Source organism: Rhinolophus ferrumequinum, chromosome 10 (assembly GCF_004115265.2).
Source record: "Rhinolophus ferrumequinum isolate MPI-CBG mRhiFer1 chromosome 10, mRhiFer1_v1.p, whole genome shotgun sequence".
Taxonomy (NCBI): domain Eukaryota; kingdom Metazoa; phylum Chordata; class Mammalia; order Chiroptera; family Rhinolophidae; genus Rhinolophus; species Rhinolophus ferrumequinum.
Genome location: NC_046293.1, coordinates 66,118,801 through 66,146,519, shown reverse-complemented (window position 1 = coordinate 66,146,519; position 27,719 = coordinate 66,118,801). Strand labels below are relative to the sequence as shown.

At 35.4% G+C, this 27,719-nt stretch overlaps 2 protein-coding genes and 1 long non-coding RNA gene across 11 annotated transcripts in view; 1 reads left to right on the top strand and 2 right to left on the bottom strand.

Moving 5' to 3' along the window:
• The window catches only part of KCNMB4 (potassium calcium-activated channel subfamily M regulatory beta subunit 4), a 56,444-nt gene extending 54,466 nt beyond the window's left edge, over positions 1–1,978 (bottom strand). Inside the window, exon 1 of the mRNA XM_033116475.1 lies at positions 1,141–1,978. Coding sequence (XP_032972366.1) covers positions 1,141–1,476 — 336 coding nt within the window. The 5' untranslated portion in view covers positions 1,477–1,978. The remainder of the gene's footprint in view (positions 1–1,140) is intronic.
• Positions 1,975–19,781, top strand: LOC117028194 (uncharacterized). Its single transcript, XR_004424095.1, has 3 exons — positions 1,975–2,199; positions 2,826–2,922; positions 18,953–19,781. It is a non-coding gene; the product is annotated as an uncharacterized LOC117028194 (long non-coding RNA).
• The window catches only part of CNOT2 (CCR4-NOT transcription complex subunit 2), a 108,355-nt gene continuing 94,092 nt past the window's right edge, over positions 13,457–27,719 (bottom strand). For 5 of the 9 annotated variants that reach the window (XM_033116472.1, XM_033116473.1, XM_033116471.1 and 2 more), the window contains 7 exons: positions 27,200–27,320; positions 26,952–27,108; positions 24,542–24,603; positions 24,403–24,452; positions 22,390–22,490; positions 20,555–20,699; positions 13,457–14,604 (listed from right to left, as the gene is read on the bottom strand). In XM_033116472.1, coding sequence (XP_032972363.1) covers positions 14,518–14,604; positions 20,555–20,699; positions 22,390–22,490; positions 24,403–24,452; positions 24,542–24,603; positions 26,952–27,108; positions 27,200–27,320 — 723 coding nt within the window. In that variant the 3' untranslated portion in view covers positions 13,457–14,517. The remainder of the gene's footprint in view (positions 14,605–20,554; positions 20,700–22,389; positions 22,491–24,402; positions 24,453–24,541; positions 24,604–26,951; positions 27,109–27,199; positions 27,321–27,719) is intronic. The other 4 variants (XM_033116466.1, XM_033116474.1, XM_033116465.1 and 1 more) reach the window with 2 other exon arrangements.

Here is a 27,719-nt window from a genome sequence, read left to right as displayed (position 1 = left end):
TTTTCTTTTGGATTGATATAAGTATATCTTCTCACATTTCACAGAAAGTTTTCCTGTGTATACAGGATTCATTCCCTTTTGGACTGTTTTCCTGCTTGATGGTCAACAAAACCCTCACAAGGAGGGAAAATGTCAGTAACTTGAAAGAAGATACACACCCTCCACTTTCATAGGGAAGCAACAAAGGTAGTAAAAAAGACCAAGAGAAGAAGAAAGAAAATCCTTCTTGCAGAACCAGGTGTACTACAAAGCTCAATTAGATCACAGACTGAGGACACTGCTTTTTATAAGTTTTTGCTCCAGGGGGAACAGTTTGCTGAGTCTTCCTCTCGCTGCTCTCCGTCCCTGGAGTCCTAACCAGGTTTTTTCTCTTTTGCTTGTGAGAACGAAAAAAGTTGCCAGGGAAGGGATATTTGGTGCATTTCACGGAGGATTTTTCTATTTTCAGCAAGTTTTACCGTTCTCCAGATGCTCCCAAATTCTCTAGACCATTTTGAGAATCTATCTCAGGAAAACTGTGAGTCCACTGTACCCTCCCCAATGGACCTATACAGAATTTCGCATTTGATTCTACTTCGTTTGTCGATCCTCAAAAGCTCATCTTTGGACCCCCAAGTTAAAAAACGTCTGTCTAGAGTTAAAAGGCAAGGAACCCTCTAACACCTTTCAAGGGGGCTCAAAGAACATCTGAATCTTCCAAGGCGAGTTCTTGACGCGGCCAGTGGGAGCTCCGGCCTTGACAGTGCGCGGGAGTAGGTGGATTCCCGCTACCCACTGGCATTAATCGGAGGGAAAGTTAACTTTCCTCCTCTTGCATTTCTCCAAAACCTGTCCTGTAGGCGCCGGATCTGACCTGGACCGAGACCTCAAAAGCTGAGACCAGGCAAGACAGGCGTGTAAAGAAAGCCTCAGGGCACCCGGGGTCGCCGCACACAAGCCCACCGATAGGACTGGAGCTCCGGGGCTCCCCGACGTACTTACTCCGGGTTTGAGCACAGCCTGCGACGCCTTGTCTACTCGTAGTAACGCGAGCGTATTCCGAGCCCACCCCGCGCGGGGTCTTCCCCTGAGCCCCCCCCCCCCCAAACCTCAAGACCTCAAAGATGCAGAAGCGAGGCATCTTTCGCCGGGCGTCCTTACCTTAGGGTTTGTCAGCAGCTGGTGCTCGTCGCTGTGCAGCAGCGCCCTGGAGTTGGACTCGGAGTTGTTCACGTAGACCTGGACGCAGGGGTACTGCGAAGTGCCCCTACAGTCGGCGCCACAGGTGAAGGTGCACTCGAACACCTCGCCGAGCTGCTGCACCGACAGCACCGTGCAGTTGGCCGCCGTGGCTTGCAGAGCCTGCAGCGCGGGACTGAGCCAGCAGAAGCCGAAGATGAAAAGCGACACGACGCCGGAGATGATGAGAAACAAGCCGAGCCGGATGCTCTTGTCCTCGGCTTCCGTGTACTCGTAAGCCACCCGGAGCTTCGCCATCGCCCCCCACTCCCGGCGGCGGGCGCGCTCCCCCCGCCCCCTCCCGCCCCCGGCGCCCAGCCCGACTGCCTCGGGCGGGAGGAGCCGCCGCCGCCGCCGCCGCCGCCGCCGCGCGACAGCAGGGGAGTGGGCGGCGAGGGGGAGCGCGCGAGAACAAAGGGGCCGAGGCCCGCGACGCCCCCGGCCGCGGCAGCGCCCCGCGCCCCCCACCCCCCAGCCTCGCCGCCGCCCGTGCCCGGGAGGCTCGCGGTGCTGCCGCGGCTTCAGAGCCTCCTGCACCCTCGGGCGCCAGGAGCGCACGGGCGACTCCTTCCTCCAGCGCCCCCTGCCAGCCTCCGCCCGCGCGCTCTCCCCGCCTCCCCCACCCCGCCTCCTCTCGCCCAGTGTCTCCCGGTCTCCATCGCCCGCCTGCCGCTGCTCTGCGGACTCGCGGGGCAGCTGCCCCGAGGGCAGGAGCGGCTGAGCTGGGGCGAACTGGGGGGGAACCCCCGAAAGGGATGTGGCTCCGCCCAGCCCCACCCGCCGTCGACCCGGGTGGTGGAGCCTCGTCCCGGGGGCGTCTCCGTGGGCTAGAGGCGGATCGCGGCGGCTTGCGCTCGGGATCCCTGTTAAATCCCCTTGGAGGGACGTCCGAGATGAAAGCTTAGGATCAGTTTAACCGGAGTGAAAGTTAAAAAAGAAGAAGAAAAGAAAATAAGAAAGACAAGAGGGAGAGGGTATAGTGTAAGTGGAGCGGCGGGAATCTTGAACTCCAAACGGGGATTGGTCAGCCAGCAAGGAGAGTGAGCCAGCTGCCCAGCAGCGGGCGTTCCCCTGGAAACCAACAGCGGGGACCCGGCGGACTGGGGTGCAAGCCCCCAGAGAGCGGCGTGCGCTGGGGCGCGCCCTGGGGAAACCCAGTCTTCAGTTCCCACACCGCGGACAAACAAGCGGCGGGCAGAAGGCGTGACACCCCCCCCGCCCACCCCCGCATCCTTCGCACCCCCAGAGAGTGCGGTAATGGTCCGGCCGCAGGCCGCTGCCCCAGCCGGGACCCGAGGGCGGCAGGATAGGAGTGAAAGAGGCTGAGTCGGGCGGAGTTTCCTGTGGAGGTAACGTGCGTGGGGGCTGCGACCAGCGAGACCAAGGAAACTCGCTGCCTGGGTCCTGGGTGGACCTCGCGGCAATTTAGGTATACTGAAGCTAGGTTGACTCCAACTCGATTTCTCCCAAGGCTGACAGTGATTGAGGACCGAAGGAAACAGGTGGAGAAGCTTGCGGCCCTGAAAGGAGACACGACTGTCCCCATTAGGACCGCCCCCTCGTTCCAGGACTCCCGAGAATCCTTTCTGTTTTGTTTCCCTCCTTAGGAGTCTTGCCACCCTTGGCCCGCCCCAGGATTTGTAGATGAGCTTTCCAGGAGCTCTGTGCATGGAGACAGCAGCATGCAGATCCACTTTGGAACAGGTACCGTTTCTAGAGCTGCGTTCTGCTCTCCTTGTTCTTCCCGTGGCTGCCCCCGTGCATACCTTCAGCCTCTATTCTTTTCGTGACTTTTTTTTAAAGTTAAGATTTTTTTTTCCCCAAGCCACACTCTATCCTAATATCAAAATCGAGAACTTTTTCGACTTGCCATTTTTAAGAATCAGAATGTTCACTTCTTTGTAAAATACATAAACGTATCTTTTTTCTTGATTTGCAAGTCCCAAATGAATATCCTCTTGAATCAGTTATGTTCCTGATGAATGTGGAAACACCCTAACGTGGAATTCTTGACTTCTCTTTCTTGGATTTCAAATATTACTTAGCTAGTATTGAGTAGACTGCCAACTGCAGTGCTAGTACGTTACTTTAAAGTATCACATTCCTTTATGGGGCGTGTACACACAACAGCATTTCCAAGCCAGGAGCAAAGCACATTTAATTACAGAAAGAATAAATTAAGAAGATGCGGGGTTTGGAAAACTTTCAAATCAGGAAGACACTTTATACTCTAATACCTTTCAAGTTTTGAAGGAGTAGATTTCTTTTTTTCTTTACCTAGGAATTTTCTTCCCTTTCTGTTGGCATAAAGACAATTGTTAGTGATTGTATTACCTGAAGGAAAAGTGAGTTGATAGTTGAAACAGCTTTGCCTGAAATCACGGCTCTTCAGTCTGAATCTCTTTCCTACCGCAAGTTATAATCTGCCTTTCCAAGACGGCTAAAAAGCCAGGCTAGGATCTGAGACAGTGGTGAGACCCAATTATTCCAGCTTGGTATGCTGAGCAATTTAACCTTGAGAAAGAATTGACTCTTACTAGTGTTCATAAAACAGGGATGGGGTGTCTAAAATAATTTAATGAATATGATTCATTTTCAATGATTCCAGAGCTCAAAGAGTTCTGTGAATGAACCCTCTGCCTCAAAACTGAAGCAAGATGGTCTTCTAAGTGTAGAGAACTAATATCAGAAAATTCTGTCTTAATTTAACCTAAATGTTTAAGTGCTTTCAAATCCATTCTTTTTAGAGTTCATTTAGTCACTTTCCTTCCTTATGACGATTCTTAAAGTATTTGAAGTAACTTTTGCCATCTAGCCTTCTGTCCTTTAAACATTTACTTTCTCCTTTTATTTCCTATTTTTAAATTCTTTTCTGAATCCTTTCATTATCATGTCTTTCTTATTGAAAGTCAAACATATCAAGACTTCCCAAATTGTCAGTTTTTATTTTACCCTTAATTGAATAATGTGTATGTTTTTAGCTTCATTTACTTGAGGTGGGGCTGCCTTATCACATTTCCAAGGAAGATTGGACATGTCAGCCTCTCAGTTTCTGCAAATGGGTCACCATTGATTCTCTAAGTTAGAATACCGTTTCCCCAAAAATAAGACCCAGCCAGACCATCAGCTCTAATACGTCTTTTGGAGCAAAAATTAATGTAAGACCCGGTATTATATTGTAACATGTATATATATAATATGTATATATGTATAATGTGTATATGTATGTATGTATACATATGTATATATGTGTATATGTGTGTGTATATATATATGTACATACATATATATATATAACATTATATTATATATTGACCCGTTCTTATAGTAAAATAAGACCGGGTCTTATATTAATTTTTGCTCCAAAAGACGCATTAGAGCTGATGGTCTGGCTAGGTCTTAAACACGTAGTAGTAAGAACCCCAGGGATCCCAGAGATACTAAGCTGTGAGGTCACTTAACATCTTGTTTCCTGTGGAGGTCAGAGGCAGCACGGCAACACACACACACACACACACACACACACACACACACACACAAACTAGTCCTTCCTTTGCTTACGTAGTTTTCCACCAATTAAGATAAAAAATGTAATAATCAGAACTAAACTGACTTATTTGATGTACATCATTGCAGCAACGTTTTCAGCAGAATCAGGGCCAAGCCTTGATGAAATTCTTTTCGAAAGAAAAAGAAGACCTATCTAAACACTCTTATCATTTGTTCTCATATTCAATATTCAAGAAGTCCCGTGACTGATGTTAAAGTTACAATATAAATTTAATATGTATATATACTTTTATTAAAGGATTCTAAAAAGAATTATAAGGAGGGCTTTGGTATCCTAGGAATAGAAGGAATTCAGAGCATATTGGGAAAATATTTATACACTGTTTTAAAAATTTGCACATTGTGAAGTTTTTCAATAACAAACTGCTACTATACACTCTAATAGCTAAAACACATAAGGGAAAAAATTAATATTGTATCACCTTTTCTCATTAGAATTCACATTCTGGAAAGATTTTTGATGTTTGCAACTAGAATAATTACATAGGAATAAGCATGAGTGATCCAACCAAAGAAAACCATATAGAAAGTCTTTCTTTTCTTTTTCATTCAGCTTATGTAACTGTAGATTTTGTTGTCATAGAAATTTTTAAGTTTCCTTTTTATTTAGTCCTAACTTAAAAATGCTTACAGTTGGACTAAATAATTTCTAGCTTGCCAATATCAAGAAATTAACTTTCTTGCCGTGCTTCATTGTAAATGTCAAATATTTGTTATTAACCTCAGAATTTTAAATTCAGAATAAGGTTCCTATTTGGCCACTATTTTTCCTAATTATTTTAAATTTTTTCCTGTCCATATTTATGTTGATCATGTAATTATTATTGAAAATACTATTTCTAGATATTTATATTAGAAAGGAAAGAATCTTACATTATCACCTAGTTCAAAATTAAGCAGGAAAGGAAGCTCCCAGAGACTTTGCATTTTGTTTGAAATAGTAAAGAATGATTAAAAATATTTTTTTACAGTTAAAATTTGTTTGCATATGGCCTTTATGTTTGCAATTGAGAAAGCAAAAAGCACAGTCACTTCTTATTTGTAAATTCATAATACCATACTGGAAGTGCTCGCTAGATTGCCTAAATTCTCACCACCTGTTAGTCTTTTATTTTTTTTTATGTTAATGTAAGTGAAAATACACACGTAATAAAAAGGAAATTAGCTTTGGAATTATAAAGCAAGGAGTTAAGAGGTTTTGGTCTCGGCAGTAAGAGAACATAATTTGATATAAGATAAATAATTGATGTTCTTGAATTGTTTCCTTCTCTTCATATAAAAGGGTTGGACTAAAAGAGAATTTTAGTATTTTGATTTTTAGTCCAAGTTGATCTTGTTCTTGCCGTGTTCTTCAAAAACATGGGTATTACTATCAAATAGTACCTAGTCAAATTAAAAGGTCTTTTAATAATTCCAAAATATGGAGACCACCTTGTGATACAATGGCTAACAGCAAGTGTTTGTCTTTGGAGAAATGGACCTATATCTGTTGAACACGTAATATAAACAAATGTCCTAATTTAATCTTCCCATTAGATGAAGAGGGAACAAGAGATTAAGTAATTCCAAGGATGCACATATATTGACAGTGCCAGATTAAAACACCTACCCATTCTTTTTCTACTATACTGTGCTACCTCTAAGAAATAGCTGTTTAAAAAAAAAAGTGTAGGTAATACAAATGGATTTAAAATGTGCTTATATTCTTATATTCAAGTATAGTTAGGCTTACTAAAAATCCATTATTGTGAAACCTGACTCTGAAGGGGGACAGTGGGTGGATGAAGGAGCTAATGATTTAACCTGGTCCTCTTGTTTAATTTTACTTTGAATCACTTGTGTTGAAAATAGCCTTTTTAGATGCATAGCAAATATTAGTAGTATTGTTTTATGTGGGAAAGGGAAATTAAGCATAATATTTAGGTTTCAGAGAGGCTTGTTGGAAATTCAAACTACATTCAAAGTAAAAGTAAACACAGGGAACCGCCACATGTTAATAAAACAAGTCGTTAAATAGTTGCAGGGTAGGAAAAAAGGCTATCCACCTAACGCAGGATATCGTGTAATACTTCTAATAGGTTTCTTGGCTTTGCTTGGACACTTCTGGTGATGAAAAATTCATTAATTCCTAATGCCACCCATTTGGTTTTTGGACGTTGTAAATTGAAATCTGCCTTGTCATAACATCCACATAAAGGTCCTTATTCTGCCCTCTGGTGTTATGTAGGAAAATCTGCCTCGCAAAAGATCCCACTTCAGATTGTGAGAAGAAAATTATCTTTTCCCTCTTAGGCCTTTCTTCTTATACTTCAGTTTCTTCAGTGTTCTTTTTTGATATGGTTTAGAAAACTAAGGTCATATCCTTACCCCAAAATGCTAAGGAAAATAGATAATTCAAGTTGGGAAGGATACCCAGTTTTAACATTCTCTAAAACAAGTCTGTACCTTTCTTTTCCATGTTATCCAAACAACAAACATGTAGGATAGTAAGATTTTGTTGCTCATTAATTAACAACATCATTGCAAACGCAGAGAGAAACTGGGAATTAGAATTTGGATTCCAAATAGTGATGTTCAAGTCAACTAATTTAATATTCAAATATTAAATCCTTGAGAGTGAAAGAAAATGATATAAAAGTTCAGATTAAAAAGGGGAAATCAAAATAAATTTTTGAGCAGAAAACTAACAACTTGTTTTAAAAAAGAGGTACAATTTTCACTCAGTAAAGGAACACGTTTTATATTTAAAGAATATTAACCAACTGAAGATACTTAAGTCAAAATAAAAAATCAAACACATCTCTCTTAAAGAGGGGAAATATTTAACAGTTCAAATTTTCTTTTAAGGCAGTCCATTTTTTTTCGTGCAACTGTTACATATGGTAATTAAAACTACATCTTAAAATAAATGTTCAGTATGTAACACATTTAAAGGTAGCTTCCAAACATTCTGTCTGCCCCAAATCTTTATTTTTATGCAAAAGATGAAACTATTTATGTCACTCGGCATATAATCTTTTCTCTCCGCGCTGTATATTTTTGAAAAATAATCAGTGCTTAATTTAAGTTTCTTCATTATAAATGAATATCAGTAAGGCTTATCCTAAGAATCAAGCAGAGTCAGCCATTTGTTGACTTTATACCACCATTGAAATTTGATGCATTTCTTCCAAATGTTTAAAGACCTCTTGTGTTATTACTAATATTATCTTCAGTATATTAAAGACTAGGTTAGCCTGGAAGAAAAACATCACTTGTTAAAAATTTTAAACATTAAATTATGTCGTCAAAATGTTACTTAAATACGAATGCAAATTATCGGAACATTACATTTCAGGATATGCTTATGAAAATCAAGAGAGGAGTTCTGCTTCACAGTAAAAAACTGTTTTCCTCAGCTAGTGTCCTCAATTGCTTGTTTAAAGGAACTACCACTTTTGACACAAATGGGGCCAGTTTTATTTCATCTTGTAATAAAAATGTCAAAAACATATTGTGGTGTGGTAGAGGCCTATCAGGCCTTGGAAATGAAAATTAAGTTTCTTACACAGAATGAAAAATTCGTTTTGCTATACAGAAAATAAGTAGTTTATGAGCTGATCATAAGCTTCAGACTATCCAAGAATTTGGGTTTTTAAAAGAGATAGGGAATTATGACAATGAAGACGACGATCACTGTGAGTTTTATGACATTTTTCAAAAGTCATTTCAATGGTTGAGGGAAAACTATGGGGCAAACATCTGGAAATGATTAGCTTTTTAAACTGAACATTAAATTCTTATGATAAACAAAAAACACTAAAATCTTCTCAGGTCGTAGTATTATACAATAGATGACTAGATTAAAACTTTTTTTCAGTTAATGGACATAGAAGTGATAATGTACATTGGCTGCCGTTTAGTATTTATGCACACAAACTAAAATGGAAATCTAAAATCTAGCCAAAACATTCCCAGGAAATAGCTAAGGTTTAAAAAAAAGCATCTCTGCTGTTTTATACTTGGAAATGGATTTAACTTTCCTCAGTCTGCTCCAGGAACTACTACTGTAATAATGTGGTTTTTGTGCTAGAACATCGGATACAGAAAAAGTTAATGAATGCCTGATACATAGGAATGCATTACTCCAAAACTAACTTAACGGGATTTCACCAGAACCTTAAGATTTTATTCTAGTTAGTACCTGTACAGTCGGCCAAGTAGTTTCATTGGTAGTTCACTAACTTCTGAAATGACTTGTGTTATTTACTAAAGTATGTATTCCTAGCCTCTCTCCCTGGACATTGGAAAGTCAGAGTATCTGAGACCTAAAATTGACATTTCAAACATGCTCCCTGGGTGATTGTTATGGCACATTAAGTGTGAGAATTGCCTAACTAGAGGGTAACTCTGACTCTGGTTAGTTTCTGCAGCTATCTCAATCTAAATTGAGCCTTTTATGCATCAAATTTAATGATCAGCTGTAAGTAAGAAATAGGATTATTGCTCAATCTAATTTTGTAACCAGTACTGTAGCAGGGAAACAGATCGGAGACTAATGCAATGTATCATTTCATGCTAAACATTTACCTCAAAACTTATTAAACACTCTCTTCCCTCCTCTGAATGTAGCACATACATAAATAAATCTGGTGAATATACATACATACTCGTATGATTTACTATTTGTTGTATTGTACCGTTTCATGTTTCTGAAGCTTAAGAAAAAAAAAAGTTGAATAGGTGCCTTCTGTAACTTTAAATTTCTTTCCAAAGAGATAGCAGTGAATTTAATTAAAACCGTTATTACAACTCACTGAAGAGCACGTTTTACAGTAGGTCAATGTTAAGTATATACTTTTAGCCCTGATGACACCATATTCCTCAACTTCAGATCAAGGAAAGGATATCAACATCTTAAAAGAACAGAAAGGCCTAGAATTTATCATATCCAACCTTTTACTCAAACAGGTTGTCCTCTCAATAGCAATTGTTAGTCATCCAGTTTCTGCGTGAACATTGAAATCCTCACTTCATGAAGCAGTTAGTACTGGGGACGGCGCCGTGACATACAGAACCAAGATCTCTCACCCAGCTTCCCCCACCTGCTAGCTGGAGAATTGCCTTCTCATCTAAGCCATGCCTTTATTTGAAGATGACTGTCATGTCTCCCCTTAGTCGTCCCTTCTCCAAGCTGTTCTAAGATGCACATTCTTTCCAAGCATACATAGCACCTTTGAAATTGGTATGCATTTTGTAATTAGTGGCTTGTCATAGTTTAATCGCACTATTTTTCCTTAGAGGTACACAAAATAATGTGCCTTACAATTGTTGGCAATTAGGTTTGCTGAAATACAGTAATTATCCCTCTTCAGTGCTTTTTCAATAAACGACAGCACATTTAGGATCATTCAGTTCAACTCCTTATCTTACAAGTATGAGTATATACAGAACACTTTCCATTCAGTCTCTCCTTGGTTATATGCTGAGATTGAATCTAATATCGTAAAGCAACTCATTTCAATATCTTAATGACATCAGTTTATGTTTTAATATTGCCCTGACATCTTTCTTATTGGTCCTAGATCTGCTCTTCAGCCACACAAGTGAATTCATCATTGACAGCTCTTGAATTTGATATTTGCAGACAGACACCACGTTTCCACAGTTTCTCCTCTAATACTCAACATTCCTACTTCCTGGGTGGGATTTTTTTTTGTATGGTATTTAAAATGTAAATTAAAATGGGGATACTAAAATCTGCCTCAGGACTATGCTGAAGACAGGCTACAATAAGCATGCGGTGTACTTACTGCCTAGCAACTTAGAAGGCATTCTACATGCTCTTCCCCTGCCTTCTCCAGTCATGGCAGCTCTTAAAATACAGCAAGACTTCCTCCTCTGTTAAGCGGTATACTTTTCCTAATGTAGCTGAGTATTAATTACATCAGTCTATTTGGCAACAGAATCAGTTTACATTGATGTACATATGAACCACTCTTAAAGCCATGTTATGTTCCACCATTCTTTTTCTTTGAGCAACCAAAGTGCAAAACTAAGTAGTTATCCTGATTCAATGCATCTCATTTGATGCAATTCATCACAAAATTACTGGGTTTGATTCAGATCTCAATTTTGACCTTTATTGTGTTTATTTGCTTCATCTCCTATATTGGTAATTTATTCGTGGTATGATCTAATTTACTGTCAAGGTAATGCTACTGTCAAGGAGTGAACCTTGTGACATGCCATTAGGATCTAGCTTTTAAAAAGACTGATACAAGTCTGGCTTATTTCATTCTCCAGACTGTCTTAATAGAACAATTTAGTACGTATTTCTATGTCGTCATTATTAACTACATAAACCATGGTTAAGAGAACATTAAATACACACATCCTCTTACTTTTACATACATGGATGTTTAGGTTTTCTGCAACTTTTCTTGCAAAATTGATGCCATTAACCAAATCTAAGTTAAATGAGTCCTCCTTTGCAGCCATGCTCAGATGCCACATATTTAATGAGCAAAGGGTGTAACAGAATGGAAGATCTATGATTTCTGAGTGAAGGATTCAGAGGAAGTGTCAAGCAGGAGCAGAGTGGGAAAAATTTGAAGTTTTGCAAGTTAACTGAAAATGCATAAAAAGATTCTATTGAAAATGAAACTGCAGCAGAAATTATAAATTATTTCAAAGCCCAGTGCTTTAATTTGTACATTTTATTTTCAAATTGAAATATCAATTTATACCATTCAATCAACATGTATTTATCAAGCACCTATTGTGTTCCAAGTTCAGTGGCAAAAAGGAAAAGACCAGATAAGTGGCTGCCTTTATATATACCGCAAGAATTCAAATAAACTTTGTTTTTAATTAAAATGTTGTATCGAAGGAAAACTGTGCAGTGAAAAATCCCTGAAAGTGGAGTTTTTTCATATAAATTATAGCATCACAAGAAGCATAGAATATACAGAGGGTGCCAAAAACATGTATACGCATTTTAAGAATGGAAAAAACTATTAAAATTGTAATAATATATACCAGTAACAAAAGATGAACGCAAGTCATGTGTATACATTTTTTTTGGCACCCTCGGTATTTGAGACTAAATAGCTGAAAGGACTTTCCTTTACAATTAAATAGCTTTTGGTTGCAGAAAGCCAATTACAGTATAATCACAAAAATTACTTAATATAATGTACACCTTTGTCATTAGTAATATAAGGAAAAATTAAGAAAATTTGTACCTAAGAAAATGTGAAATATTAGTTTAGGCCAACTCTGTACATGTATAACCACAAATTATAAAACCAAGGAAAATAACTGTTATATTAAAGAGTTTAATATAATATTTTAAAGGTTTCATATAGAATTTTAAAACTTGGATTTGAAGTCAAGAGCATGGTTCATTTCTGTTGTTAACAAGTTATAAAAAGCTGGTTTACATGCCAAGAGTTTTCTCATTTTGATGATTCAGGGTAAAAAGAACTCAGAAATCTGGAAAAGTGTGCACTTAAAACTTAGTATACGGCAATTAAAACAAACAGCTCAAGCCAACACAAACCACTTACTACGAGCTATCTTGCTTTTCTGAGTCATTCACACAGTACCAGTCATGATCATGGTGACATTTTACAGTGTCTGCATTCACAATAAAGATCCCCTTCCACTTGTTTGTTTCTCATGGTTATGGAGGAAAAGTTACATTTTACATAGCAAATTATTATGAAAAAATGTAATCTTTAAGAAATTATAGGATTTGACACTGGTTTATGTCAAATATAGTGTTTTGTTTTGTTTTTTTTTTTTGCACAATCGTAAAACTATAATTACATAAGTGCCATCTTTCCTATAGAGGAGGAGATGCTTTGGTTTAAATCTGAAAGATTAAAAAACTCTTGATACTTTTATGTCAGTTTCTCACCTCAAAATACATAGAAAAAGGTAATCTTAAGTCATTTTATATTCCTGTTATACAAACACAGCAATACCATAAATGTTTCATTTTTAAACATGATTTGGTAAATGTCAATAAACTTTTACTCTTCATAGAAAAATAGGTTAAAAATGAAAACTTAAAGATCAAAACTCACTGCCTTTTAAAACTCTCTAGTTCTGCTCTCATAGCTTCAGTCTTCAGACATTTTCAAATACACTATTTGTCTTTAGATGGAAAATAATCCATCAACTTGTTAATGTGAAATATCCTGGCCAGCAAACGGAAAGTAAAATCTACCCATCACTGCTTTTGGCTTACCTTGAGTATTATACTTCTTCCTTTTCTTTTTTTTTTTTCCCTATTACCTTGAGTATTACTTCTTCCACCCCACCACCCATTACTTCTTAAAGATAAGAAGGTGTATTAAGAAATTTCTCATAAATTTCACAAAGTGTTTTGACTGGGTCCCAAGAATGTGCAGAAAGTATTATTTCTAATAGTTCCATAATCTGTTTAAAAAATTGTTTTCTGTCTTGAAGTTGGTTAATACTAAGAATGTCTACATTTTTTTACCTATAAGTGAAATGGTGTATGGTTCTATTAACTACTTGTCAAAAGCTGAAAAAACGACTCCGTTTTAAATTTAGTCACACCATTCTGTTTGATATTTGTAAAACTTTAGGTTTTTCTTCCCCTCCATTTTTCATGTTGAAGAAGTAATTTCACAATTTCAAATCAAAGTCAACACTGCAGTGAGGAGAGCTTTTCTACTTTATTACAAAGAGAAGAAGCCTTTATGTGGTCAGAAAATACAAGATTGATCTTTTTTTCTCTTCCTATGAAACGCTGCTGTTCAAACAGCCAGAGTGAATTGTCTCAGTTCACTTCTTTAAGTCCCATCACATTCACTTGGGTATGGATGTCCTTGGCTGCTGAAAATCTGGCCCTTTAGTGCACAGGGCGACAAAGTCCCCTGACCAGCCGTTCCAGAATGTCCCATTTTCATATATTGCATCCATGCACACCTCCTAAAAATGAGGTACAGCAGGGCAAACATTTTCCAAAATAGATGTCATATATATAATATATACACATTCGTACATACATACCTTTATTCATGTGATGTCCAAAAATTTAAAAAAAATGTACACATTTATTACAAAATCGTAACAAAGACTGGACAGTGTTTTGCTCATTCTGGAAAGATGAAGCTCAGTAATAACACAACCCTGGAAATTATCCAGAGATTGTGGCAATATCTTTCTTCTAAACAGTCAGATATTCTTGCGTTAAGCTTGGCGAAACTGCCTTTCAAAAACAAGGGGAAGTAAAATGAAGGAAGTAGACCTTGCTTATCTTTCCAAATGAAATACGAGAAGGATCTTCACATAAAAATGTACAAACATTTGTTATTTTATTACCAATAGTGCTACAATGAACAATGCAAATTTTGTGGTCTAATTCTGTTGAGTCTTTTGTGGGTTTTCTTTTTTACATTTTAGAAACTAAATGATAACCTTCTGTCAGTGTACTTGTTTGTCTTTATAGACTCAAGTCTGTCTGCTGGCAAAAAAAAGAAAATAAATGAAAAAATTCAGACCCTGCTCGAACTAGAGAAAAACAAATTACAAATTTAGTTGTTGGGCAGCACATAATTAGTAAGGCAGGACCTCAAATGGTGACCCTTTGCATAAGCCAATTGCCAGATTCTCAAGGAATTAAAACCAGGGTGCCTGAGCCACATCAGTTCTGCAGTTACGTTGAGTATTGTGCTGAGACAGCCATACCCCAAGAAAAGGGAAGTCTTTTTTTTAGAAGGCTTGCTGAGCAGGGTTGTAGTTGAAGGTGGATGGCAGGTGAGGCCGTTCTTCTAATTTGTCATATTCCAGATGGAACTCCTATAAAACCAAATTTAAGAATTTAGATGATTTCTTCTCCTTTGTTCTTAGGGTTCTGTCAAAATATATTTCACTACATGAACCAAATACCTACATATATGAGAATGAACACAGATATACCAACTCTTTTTTCCTTTAGATAAAATACAGCTTGAATAAAAATAATGTACTGTAGTTTCTACCTGATAGGTACAAAAATACAGACTTTCAGTGTAGACTTCTCATGAACATCTACTTTATGACACACACATTCTATACATTTTTTTTGCTCAAAAATAAAAGCTTGAAGGGGAAATTACTGTATCACTAAAAAACACTGAAAATTATAAAATATTTAAAAGTAAAACCTCCTTCAATGAGGTATACAACCTAAAAATTTATTTTTTCATGAAAATGTTTAGAAATAATCTTCCAATTTGTCTTAAAAAGAATAAAGACAAAATTATTCTAATCTCATTAAAATCTGGGAAAAACAATGAATTTAAAACTCGTACATCTCCAGACTTCCCATTTCACAAACCCAAAACTCTGAAAAGATTTAACTGCCACCCAAAACTAAGCAGTGGTTCATGTAGGCACATTTGAAGATGAACTCCACAGTTTATTTCACTTAAACTTTCAAAATACTACATTAACTTAATGACTTTTGTAATTTAGAGATGGTGAAGCCATTTTTTCATACTTACCCAAGATCAAAGAGAGATGCAGAATATAACTTGGTATATTAAAACAAACCAAAAAATACAACTGCAAATCGAAAGAGCAAGAGGTTCTAAAATCACTAATTCTACAACCTGAATTCAATTAGCACAAACTGTCTCAGTCAATCCCACTTAAAAAATTATGAACCTTAATATGTATTATGTGTTAAAGCTAACAAGTAATATTAGATGCATGGGTTAACATATTTTACTGTATCTGTATTGTTTTGAACTGATTCCATAATTAATGTTTCCATTATCAAATTAAGGGAAAATTTTCAACATTAAAATGAAAACCTAGGTCACAATTAAATTTTGAAATACAAAACCAAGTATTTATAATTTAAGGATATTACATTATTACAGAAATTGTAGGTATATTATTGAAAGCCTAGTATGTATCAAAACTAGAGGTACAGATGATTTTATTCTAATCTTTGATAACTCTATAAAGTACATATATTATCTTCATTTTGCACCTGAGGAAAATGAGGCTCACAAGTAACTTTCCCAAATCATACAGAAAGTATCAGATGTAGGTAAGATTAGGATCCAGACCCATGCGACACCAAAGCCCATGACTTTTCTAGTATAACACATTACTAATATTTTTAGCCCAAGATCCAAAATAGAATCACTTCATTACAACCCCATCCAGAAATAATGTTGAAAAAATTCAGTCCACTGACAAATGTTTATAAAGAAGGCACACTGTGGTGATTTTAATCTACAAAGGTTCACTTTACAGGACTGGTAGAATGATTGAGGCACAGTGGTTCTGCTTACCAGTAAAAACCAGCAAATCCCAGAACCACCACTACAATCACCATAACCCTCCCTAAGGCACTGGGTAAGCACCACTCTCTCTTCCTTCCCATCTAGGCTTTACAAGAATTTTATTGCCTGGCTTGAAGATGAACATCCAAGTTAATGAAGAAAATATCTTCTTGTTACATCATTCTTTAGAAATTCAAGTTAGCATTTTAATTCTAAACTATATGTAGTTACATGGTAAAAAGTCTATTTGTAACCGTGACGAATCATGCATCCCACTAAGTTATAAATATTAAAATATTGTTCAATTATCCTGTCCTTGTCGTTGTCCATTGGTGAACGACATTCTATTATTAGAAGTTAAACTAGAGTAACTTCATCAATGCACATATTTTTTTCCCTACATTAAAAAAAGATCAGTTTAAATCTAGGGAACACAAATATTTTTAAGAAAATCTCAAAAGACCTTATATATCAAAGATTCAAAAATAAAATAGGTCATATTTTGTCTTCCGTTTTTTAAATCTTTCTTTTTGGAGGGTGGGGGTTCTATATACTTTTATTCTTAAAACACATAAAGCTTACAGTAACTGGTATCTCTGTTTCCTAAATGTGATTATTGATAACATCTCTTTTACGTGTTTGTTATATATACACACACCACATACATGTACACCTTTGTATAACACACATGTATATCTTTGTAGGGGAGAGAAGGGTGCCTGTTTCGTACACCACTACCTATTGCCTAGAACAGTGCCAGGCCCCTAGCAGGTGTATAATGAATGGCTGATGAATTAATAAACACAAGTTTTCTTCACTTCTTTTATGAACGTAACAATTTTTGAAATATTCAAAGATTCAGTATTAGAAGGTCTATGTATATATTTGCTTTAAAGGAAAAAAAGAATCTAGATTATAGTTTAATGATTTAAAAGACTATAAAAAGAGTTCTAAATACTTTTAAAAAATAACTTTCAATGTCTTAGTTTTTCTATTAATAAAATTAGGTTACACATTCTCAAAAGGTTACTGTGAAGCAAAATTGAAATACATGCACTGGATTCAGATGACCAAATATTATTATTATTACAAAAGCATTTAAGTCATCATTGATCTTATTTCTCAGAGAAACATACTCTGCAGGAATGTTTCCTCAAATTCTCAAAAATGTCAGCTTTCTCTTAACTATGATAAATCCTCATTACATTTTAGGAAGGAAGTAAACTATCTTAAATAGTTATTAGAAATAATTTTTATTTTGAAGAAAAGTACATATTACTGATTCAAATATAAATATGTAATCAAGTGTACCAATGAAGTTAATGAAAAAATTTACATTTATATTAGGCTATGATATAAACACCTAAGCACTAAAAATCTTATTCAGTGTTCGACCCAGAAGGTGAAAGAAGTCTTCAATTTTTAAGTCTTTAGTTTGAGAAACCTATTGATAATAGGGCAGCCTCCATTACCTAAAATTTCTCTGTGGATGAAATTGTTTTAAAAAATTTTACCCATTAAGATTATATACACATCTCAATTACCACAAATTTTAAATTAGTAATTCCCACTAAATTATATAGGACAGACCACACAGCCTGCTGACAAGTCAAGATTATCTAAAACGGGAGAATAAATTTTTCTGTACATACATTATTGACAGATAAGAAATTCTTTAAATAAATAAGGGGATGAATCCTAGAACTCAGAGTCAAAATTTTTAGGGAATAAGAAATACTTTTGATTTAAATCATCTAATGCTTTAATATTACAATTCTTCATTTCTCTGAAAATATCAAGTGAATTTGCAAAAGAAAGAACCTCATACAAGATACTCTGAAAGGAGACCTGGTTATGGTTTCATTGGGTCAATACTTTGCATGATACCATGATAACATCAAGCTATTATTTGTAATACTAATTCATACTACAGGCTTCTTACAGTGAGTTGAAGCTATTTAATGCATGTTCTTTACCTGTGAATACCTGTAGTAAGCCACACCTACTTTACAAATGGGGATTTTGAAGTTAACTTGGGACATGGCCTTTTTAATGGCTTTTCTGTAGCATGATGAATTGTTAATAAATACACTATGAATGAAACTTAATTTCTTAATTCCTAATCCACTTTCCAGGAAAACACTGAAAACACCCTTAAAAAAAAAAAAAGAAAAAACCAGAAGTCACTGTAAAAAGTTTATTTTGTGAGTACAATACAACTTAAAAGTTTTAAGTTTATGAATCTGTATTTTAATATAACCAAAAGAAATTAATATTTGATAGAAACCAATAATTCTACTTGCTTTCATCACTATGAAAATAATTTGGTTGAAGAATGTCAGTGCAAGTGGCCAGCAAATTATCTCAAGAGAGATTTCTTAGGGAATAATATAATGACATTTCCCAAATTTTATTTTCCTACTTCACTGCTAAAAATTTTAAAGCTCAACTGTATAGGAGAGATGGGATAAAACTGGGTGAATTGTTTTACTCTCTCCCCCACAATTTTCTTTCAAATGACATTTACCTGACTGGGGAATTGCTTTTGTGAGAGAATAAAGGGGCCCTATTGACATGTAAGTTGTTTCTGAATATTAAATTTTATGGGTCAAACTTAGTTCTCTAGAAAAGTGATTTTTCTCACATACGTTTATTCACATATATTGAACTAAAATTTAACTAAAATTATATGTCTATCTACTTCAAACATCCATCCCTTTTGAATACATTAAGTTTGGGATAATTTACAATGATAGTGAGCAGAAACTTCAAATACATGGGAGAAAAAAACTTCAGATAAATGGTGAAAACTTCAGTGATTTCCTAATAGAATTTTCCTCCCCTCTAAAGATACTTTCTCTCCCCTGCAGAATCAACTAACTAAGAGGTTCTCAAAATATGGCTCCAGAGAAGGACCAGCATCATCACTGGCGTCATTTGGGAACTTGTTAGAAAATGAAAATTCTCAGGTCCAATCCACAGACTTACTAAATCAGAAACAATGGAGGCATGGCCAAGCAACCTGTGTTTTAACAAGGTCTCCAGCTAATTCTGATGCAAGCTAAAATTGGAGAACCATTGACCTAACCTAACAATGATCAATTATCATTTTTCCATCCTTGGAGAAATAGTTATATGCTATATTAACAATGACAATAGAAACAGCAGCAACAAACTACCACAACTACTCCCACATATGAAATACCCATTGTATGCCAAGCACTGTACTCAGTGTAAATGTGTTTGTGTGTAATCTCATTTAAACTTCATGACAATCTAGAAGCAAACATTTTAATTTAAAAGGGAACTTGCACAAGTAAAAACATAAATAGCAGAAACAGGAGTTAAATCTATGAATCAAAAACTATGGCTTTCTATTACACTATACTTCTTAAAGAACATGTAACATACACCATGTCTCGTACTATTTGTAATGAATGTAATTATTTCTATTTAACTAAAAGGTTGGTCATCGATCTATCTTTTGACATCAAAATATGTGTAATAATTAGAATTGTTAAAATAATTCAAATACAGTATACAGTGGTATATGGACTTGGTCTGAGAAGTGATGACATTTACCAGAGAAACACACAAATATAATTTTAAAAATTTAACCTCTTGTATGTGTTTTGTTTTGGTGTTTTTTTGTTGGGCTCATCTTTTCCTATTTCTTTTTTTCAAGTTTTTATATGAAATCTTGTGACGTAAAACGTTTTTTGTGATTAATACCTAGTAAGCATTTGTATTACCTTCTTAAAATGTTTTACCTTTTTATCAGTTTAGTAAAGCTGACTCAAAAGGAGGAGGAAAAGAGCCCAAACCAAAAACTAAAAAAAAATCATCCAATGACCTATGAAGAAATATTTTTCTATAAATAATGCTATAGTGAACATCGGGGTTCAACCAATGTCACCCTAATACATTTATTAGGTTGGTGGAAAAGTAATTACAGTTTTTGCAATTTTTAACCTTTTAAACTGCAACTACTTTTGCACCAACATCATAATTAAAAAAAAAAAGAAGTATTTTCTTCTGTTTAAAAAACTCAAGCATCTTCCTTGCAATGAGTGCAAGTGTTTTAAAAAGTCTTATCTGTTTACAAACTGGTTTTAGAAAAATCTCATACTTGCTTAATTAGAAGTAATAATAATGTAAGAATACATGACTAGGATTACAAGGGGGTATCTTTATTTTACAGCTGAGTAGACACAAAAATATTTCAAATGTCAACAACGCTTTTGAAAACTTACAAAATTTCTTACCAAGTTCAATCCCTTTTCTAACTATGGGTGAAATGAGCTGTTTCTGCATACTCTCCTAGAGTTCACTCAAGACAAAGAGTGGAGACAAAAGACTTAGCAAATATCTGGCACATAATTGGAATGAATGTATTGGTACATATAAACAGATAAGAGGTCACTTCTTTTTAAAATCTAGATTTATATATTTACACATGGAAAAAAATATACCTTAGCTACTTTCCTCCAGTTAAGACAGTCAAAGAAGTAATATGTTCCCCTCTCATATGTATTGGTTTTCATTGTTGGCTCCATGCCTGGTGCCCTGGTAATCCATACTCGTTCTTCTTTGTGGTATCTCCAATCACGGTTAAAACTTCAATTTTTAAGAGAAAAAGACAATTAATTTTTTCCTGTGGCTCACATTTTGTAAAACTTTTCTCAGAAAATAATTACACATAAAATGCATAAATATGAATGCTTCTTTATCCTGATTTTTATTGTTAGTAAATACAACCCTAATGAAATATAGGAAAATAATTTCTTAATTTGCGTAAAATCCATACTCGTCAACTAATACACACATCTTTATTTATCTGAGGAAACTTTTATGCAAACAAAATGGATCTTAAAAGCTCTATGAGCAATGTGATAAAAACTTAGGCAGACCAAATAAAGACACATTGTGTTCCAAAAACTGTATCTTGTTCTTCTTGATATACAATAGAAATTGAGATATCTATTAAAACACACAAAAACTCCAACTATTTGTATTATTTTGTAAGGATCTAAATACAAAGTCTACTTGAATTAATTATTTAAATTCACATAATTCTGTAACTATGTTGAAAACAGAAGATCCATTTTAAAAATTCTTAATGTATTACTTTTATTTTTTATTCAAATCTCAATGATCCTAAATCATCAAAAGCCAAAAGGATATCCACCATTAGAATTTATTCAAGGATCAATGAGGATTTATAACCACTTGTAAATTGGAAAAATAACATTCAAAGGAGGTAAATGTAACACAAAAAACATCTCTGGTGAAACAAACCTCCATGTAAACAAATATTTTCCTACCAATACCGTAAGGTAATTTTTAGACAAAACTAAGATATGAGACAGAACTGCCAGTGATGGATGGATAAATGAATAAATGAATTTATTTACTTATGAATAAATTAAAAGAAACAGGTAACAATTGCTGTATTACAAAAAAATGAGAGGAAAACATGGGAAAAAACAAATTCTCAATTGAGAAATAAAAAACAATTTATTATCAACACAGTGAATTTTACATTTAAGTATGTGATCCAAGGCCATTTATAGAAATGTTATTAGGGGTATTATAAAATACTTAAAATCTGTTAAAAGGTTTCCTAATCACATCATGAATTTTTAGTGACAACTCACTCTATAGTAAACATGATTAATAGTATAGTCTATTAGTAACAAAATATGTTACCAATAGGACATGTGAGAAACGACACAAAATTTTTATTTTTAGGGCATCAGGTAAAAACAGAAATTCTCAGAAAAAAAACATATCCAATGGACCAACTTCTTAACACTATTTTCTTTAAGTTGGCCAGTAGGCTCCTGATAATGAATGTGGATTTTTTTTAACACTTCAGAACACAAGAAATACATAGCGACTTGCCGATATAATATTTAATAGATGTTTATTAAATGATGAAATTCACTTTGTGATTCCATAAAGAGTAAGATGAGCCGTATCTTGTACTTCATGTATTTATAAAAATTAGATTCACCAAATCCACGAGTCAAGTCGATTTTGTCTTCTCATAAATTTAGGGTAAGTTAAAAATTCTTCTTTTTATGTATACAGTAATTATGAAGCCATGGTAGTGTACGTTTCAATCTAGATTAGCTTTAATTTACTAAATGTAAAATTAAACAATTTAAATTTCCTGATGGAGAAATATTTCCACTTGAAAAACAGAAGACAAAAAACTACAGCCATCATCATTTTTAAAAAGCAGCTTTCAGAATAAGCAAGATCCACTATAATACAAAAGTGTTTAAAAATACTTTGAACATACAGCTCTACTGCAGCTAAAAGTTGTAATACGTCCCCTCCATTCATGTAATAGAGATAGAAGAGAAGGTCTTCTCCGTATCGGCCAAGTTTTATTGCAGCCAGCTGGAAAAGAGAAATATATTATTCTGAAAGATAAAACTAGTTTGAAAATCCTAACATAATTGCTACCACTAACGTAAAAATAGGAAGAGAAACAGAAACTCATTTCTTTGTAGCAGATAACTGTTATTATACGATTACACAGGTAGTTTTAATTCTAAAGAGGAGTTTCATCATTTATGGTAGTTTTATCATTTAAATGACTAAAGTCACTTAACAATTATTTCTGGTACATCTATTTTATGTACCAATAAGAAAAAAAAGCTAAATAAAAACTTCTAAGCAAGTTCAAATGCTGGCTTACTTAAGGGATTTATTAATTACCCAATGTGGCAGTAACAGTGGAAGGAACACTGCCCAGAGATGCAGGACGGATATTCAAGACCTAGTTCCGTTACTTACTAATATGCCATGTCCAAGTTATTTAATGTATTTGAACTTCAATTATAAAATGTAGACAATGACATCTGTAAGGGTTACTAAAAATGAAAATGAAATTAAATAAGTGACTATATGTGAACACACCTTGCAGAGTGATACACAGAAGACTTACAGGAAATGTTAACGGAATCTACATCTGACAGTGATTCACAAATCAGTTGGTTATGTATTTTTAGCAAATCACAGATGTTACGTACAAAAATCATAAAGAGCTTGCTCTTTATTTTGTTTAAATGGATGACTCAAATATGACTGCTTTACGTGTCCCTCCACAAAGCAGAAACAGTTACCTACAAACTATAAAACTGTGAGTACAATAAGTCTCAAATTCTGACATTACAGTAAACCTTTATTAAAAGCTCACCAAGATGAAAATACTTCCACCTCTTTCCCTAATCATGTAACTAAATGTTTATTTAACTATCACACATTCTCTGAATATAATTTTTCTTTCCATTCATACTATCCCCATTCAGGTAGCACTGCCAAATGTGTCAAATTCTCCTATATTAGTATTTCTTAGATTGGCATAAGAAATGGTTCTGGAATCCTTAGGTATTTGGAGCAAAATAGTGCTATAGTGGAAGTGGCAGCAAATCACATAATCCAAAAATAGAAAAACTAGCTCTCTCTGTCTGATACTTCTTATCTTTCACTTTATTCAAGTATAAAATACATAATGAGAAATATGTCTATTTACTTGGCTGTCCACACAGCTGTATGCATTTGACTACACAACTCCATGGTACAGATGCAAAACACTGTCATTCAAATTAGACATTTATACACATATGAATAACAGGTAAATGTATATAATTTTAATAAATTATAGCTTTTCACAAGACCAAAATTTAGATATCATTTCTAAAAACAATGAACACTTAGTTCTTTACCCTAAAGCAAGAGTTTAACATTTTTCTTGCTTAGATTAAAAAGAAGATTAATACTGCTATCTGTTAATAGTTACTTTATAACTAGAATTTCAGGTAATTAAAAAAAGACAAAAAAATACAGAAAAAAACAAAAGGTCATAAACACACACATATATATATATATATATATATATACACACACATATATATATAGAACACTATCTGTAATGTTTGTAAAGAAACTCTTTCTTAATAAGGGCATAAAATTAGAATATCAAAAGTAAATTTAAATTTTTCAAGTGAGTTTATTCCCATCAACAGTGGTTATGGCTGTACCCTGTTATTAGTACCTATAAAAATATTTTACCAGTCCTAACATTGTTTGTAAAATATTTTAAAAATACAATCTAGGACCTCATAAAAACATTAAGATTAGAAACAAAAATAAATAAAATTGTTAAATAACTGAGTGAACATGTGAAAGCATACCCAAGACCACTGCTAATTATTTCAAATATACTGTCTGAACTAAAAAAAAACTGCACCTGAAAAATAGATAAATTTGTGTTGACTGAGTAGAATAGTAAATAAACTACACTCACCTTATCCCTAATGTGAATGTTCGTTAAGTACTCAGATGGAACATGAAAGTCTGGATAATAAAATGAAAAAAGCTTTATTAACTGATTCTCACTTACAAACATATTTTTAAAAGGTCTGAACACAAATATATTTTCCTACCTATGTCTTGAGGTCGACAAGGTGAAGATGCCCAGGGTGATGCAAATTTAGGGTAGAGATTTCTGAATAAGGGGGGGAAAAAAACACTCTGAAGTCCAAAGTAGAAAAAAAGATTTCTAATTTTAGTTCAGGAAATCAGGAAAAACAATGACTTCAAAAGTGAAATGAGCATTTTACTTCTAATTTCCCTTCTTGGGTTTACTATGACTTATGTACAACAGGAAACTGAAACAAGGTTTTACATATATATATAGAAATATTACTTCAACTCGCTTAGACTGCTTTAAATTCATTAATACCATGCCCCCAAGTAAAGTTACTTTCCCATTTATATGGCCAGAAAAAAAATCCAGTAATTATTAAAATCAAAGGCTCAAATTCACCAAATATTTACTGAATGCCTATTATATGCCTGGCACTGTTTCAGGTGCTTGGGGACACATCATGGAAGAAAGCAAAGATCACTCACTGACAACAGGTAACCTACTTTCTGGTTGGGGATGGTGGATAGGAGGGAGGCAGACAAAAATAATTTGTGCAATAAATAAACAATATTCCATGTTACTGGAAGGGTAGGGAGGAGAGATTAATTAATTGCATAATTAAATAGGGGAGTCAGGTTAGGTCTCATTTAGAAGGTCAGATTTGAAAACAGATCTGAAGGATGTAAAGGAATTAAAAATATTAATTATCTGGCAAAGACTTTTAGTCTGACGAAACTGCTAGAACTCAGGCAGCGACATGACCAACATGTCTGAGGTACAGCAAGGCCAGTGAAGCTAGAATAGAGAGAACAAAGGGGCTGTTGAGGCAGGGACAGGAGAGAGACACAAATCATGCCTATTGGGTTTTAATTATAATGAAACTGCAAACCCTTACTAGGTAGTGAGCAGAGAAATAACTTACTCAAAAAGAACTGTCCTGGCTGCTTTATGAAGAAGAGATTGTAAGGGGCACCAGGAAAATCAGGGATACCTACTGACTGGCTAACAGAGTAATCCAGGCAAGAGAGGATGGTGATTAAAACCAGGGTGTCAGCAGTGAAAAGCAGTGAGAAGCAACACAGCAATGATTCCACTATGTCAAATGTTGCCGACAGGTCAAAAAGGTAAGTTCCTGGAAGTGACCACTGAATTTAACAACACAGTGGTCTTTTCAAGACTTTGATGACAACCTTTAGTGCGGTGGAGGGCAAAATCTTAACTGAAATGGTTTTAACAGAGAATAGAAGACAAATATGAGATACAGAGATGTCTCTTTTGAAGAATTTTGTTTCAAAGGAGACTAAAGAAATGGGGGCATCAGTCAAATCAAGAAAAAGTATTTAACATGGAAGAAGTAACAGCAGATTTATATGCTGATGGAAATAATCCAACAAAACGCAAAAAATGGTGAAAGCATGTATCCACTATGGCAACAGGGTGGAGGATAAGAATAACGGGGTACAGATGGTAGGTAGTAAGTAGCTAGATTTGGTGGGAGAAATGCTGACATTCTCTTCTGATTGCTTCCTTCTATCTGAGCAAAGTAGAAATAAAAAATCAAGGTCATCATCTGAGAGTAGGGCCAGGGGAAAAGGTATTAAGGGTCTGAATAGGGAAGTGTAAAATAGTTGGATAGGAGAACAAAAGAATGAATGGATTAGGCATACCAGCTGTGATTATGGTTGGCAGAATAAGACTTCTACTTTTGAGGTTCCTGACAACAAATTTAAATTGAGATCAGGCAGCAAAGTTGTATGGTTTTCTCTAGCCAAGCTCAGTAGCACAGGACAAAAATGGAAGAGGCAGAGATATAACCAGGGTTGTAGTTTCTGTCATGCAAGTATGACAAAGCAAGAGAGGGGCAAAGGAATCAAGGGCATATATTACTGACCACTGCATTTAACTGGGTAAGAAGTGAGTTCACTGCAGGGAAACAGAGACAGGGATGCTGAAGAACAATGAAAAGGTAAAAAGAACAGATTGAAGGTCCCCATGGAATCACATGATTATAGGAGCCAGTACTAGAGGGAGAGAGATGGAAAATAGGAAGTGGCATGGGAGCATGAATGTAAAATTACAGAGAAACTGAAGTTACTATTACTAGTAATGGCAAGGTCAGAGGATGACTAAAGAAGCAAGTAGCTGAGGTATGGGAGAGGGTAAGATTTTTGAAGAGAAATTCAAGGAGCTGAGATTTCAGGATTTTGGAAGGGCCCTAAAAGTGCCGAAACTCCCAAGTTCTAAGAGGAATGATATTGTAAAATGACAGTGATCCAGGAGCTGATGAGAGGGGATGACCCAAAGAGTCAATAGGTAACAGCAATAATGAGAGGCAGCAGGTGATACAATTTGATGACATGAAATTAAAAACTGAAAGTCTACAGGGAGGTATTATATACAAATGTGGAAAAAAGAAAAAAACTTACTCAGGAGAGTTCAGATTGAGGCCTAATGTTGTTAAGTCACTTCCTAATGCAAGATGTACCATTCCTGGGTCTGTTTCTGCTGCCCTGATAAATGTTAACAGGCCAATCATTCCAAATTGGTCCGTCACCATCCCTTGAGGAATGTTAGTAACCCGACCTGGATAAGAAGATTATGGTCATTTTAATCTTTGATGAAACAGTAAAGAAAATGAATTCTACAATATCACTGACATATTTTAGAGTCCCACCATCAGGTAACACCTGGATCCCTTTTTTCTGCTGGTTATTATTTTGTGTTGTTGAACTTTTATCTCCAGGGAATTTGGGTCCATCTGTACTTGAAGTTGTCTTGCCAGATGTATTCAAATTCTAACATGGAAAAAAAAAATTAAATGTAATATTAGTAAATTTGTTAAGTATAAAAATTTCCTGTTCACATATTAGTAACTTTCTATTTATTCTTTATATTTAAATTGGTAGCAAATTATTACCTGTTTTTCAAGTTCTACATGAAATTTTTTGTTTCCAAAACTGTCCCATGGCATACAAACAAATTCTGTATTATACACAGTTAAGTATTTAAAGGGCAAGGAGTATATGGAAAATATTATTTATCTCAGATCTCCAGTCACAGATAAAATACATTATCCATCCATCCATCTATCCATCCATCCATCCATCATCTCAGGACTTTATGCTTTTGGATACACTTGAAGTTCCACTCTTCAAAACTTTCATTTAGAAGAGAAACTAAATATAGTACATTAC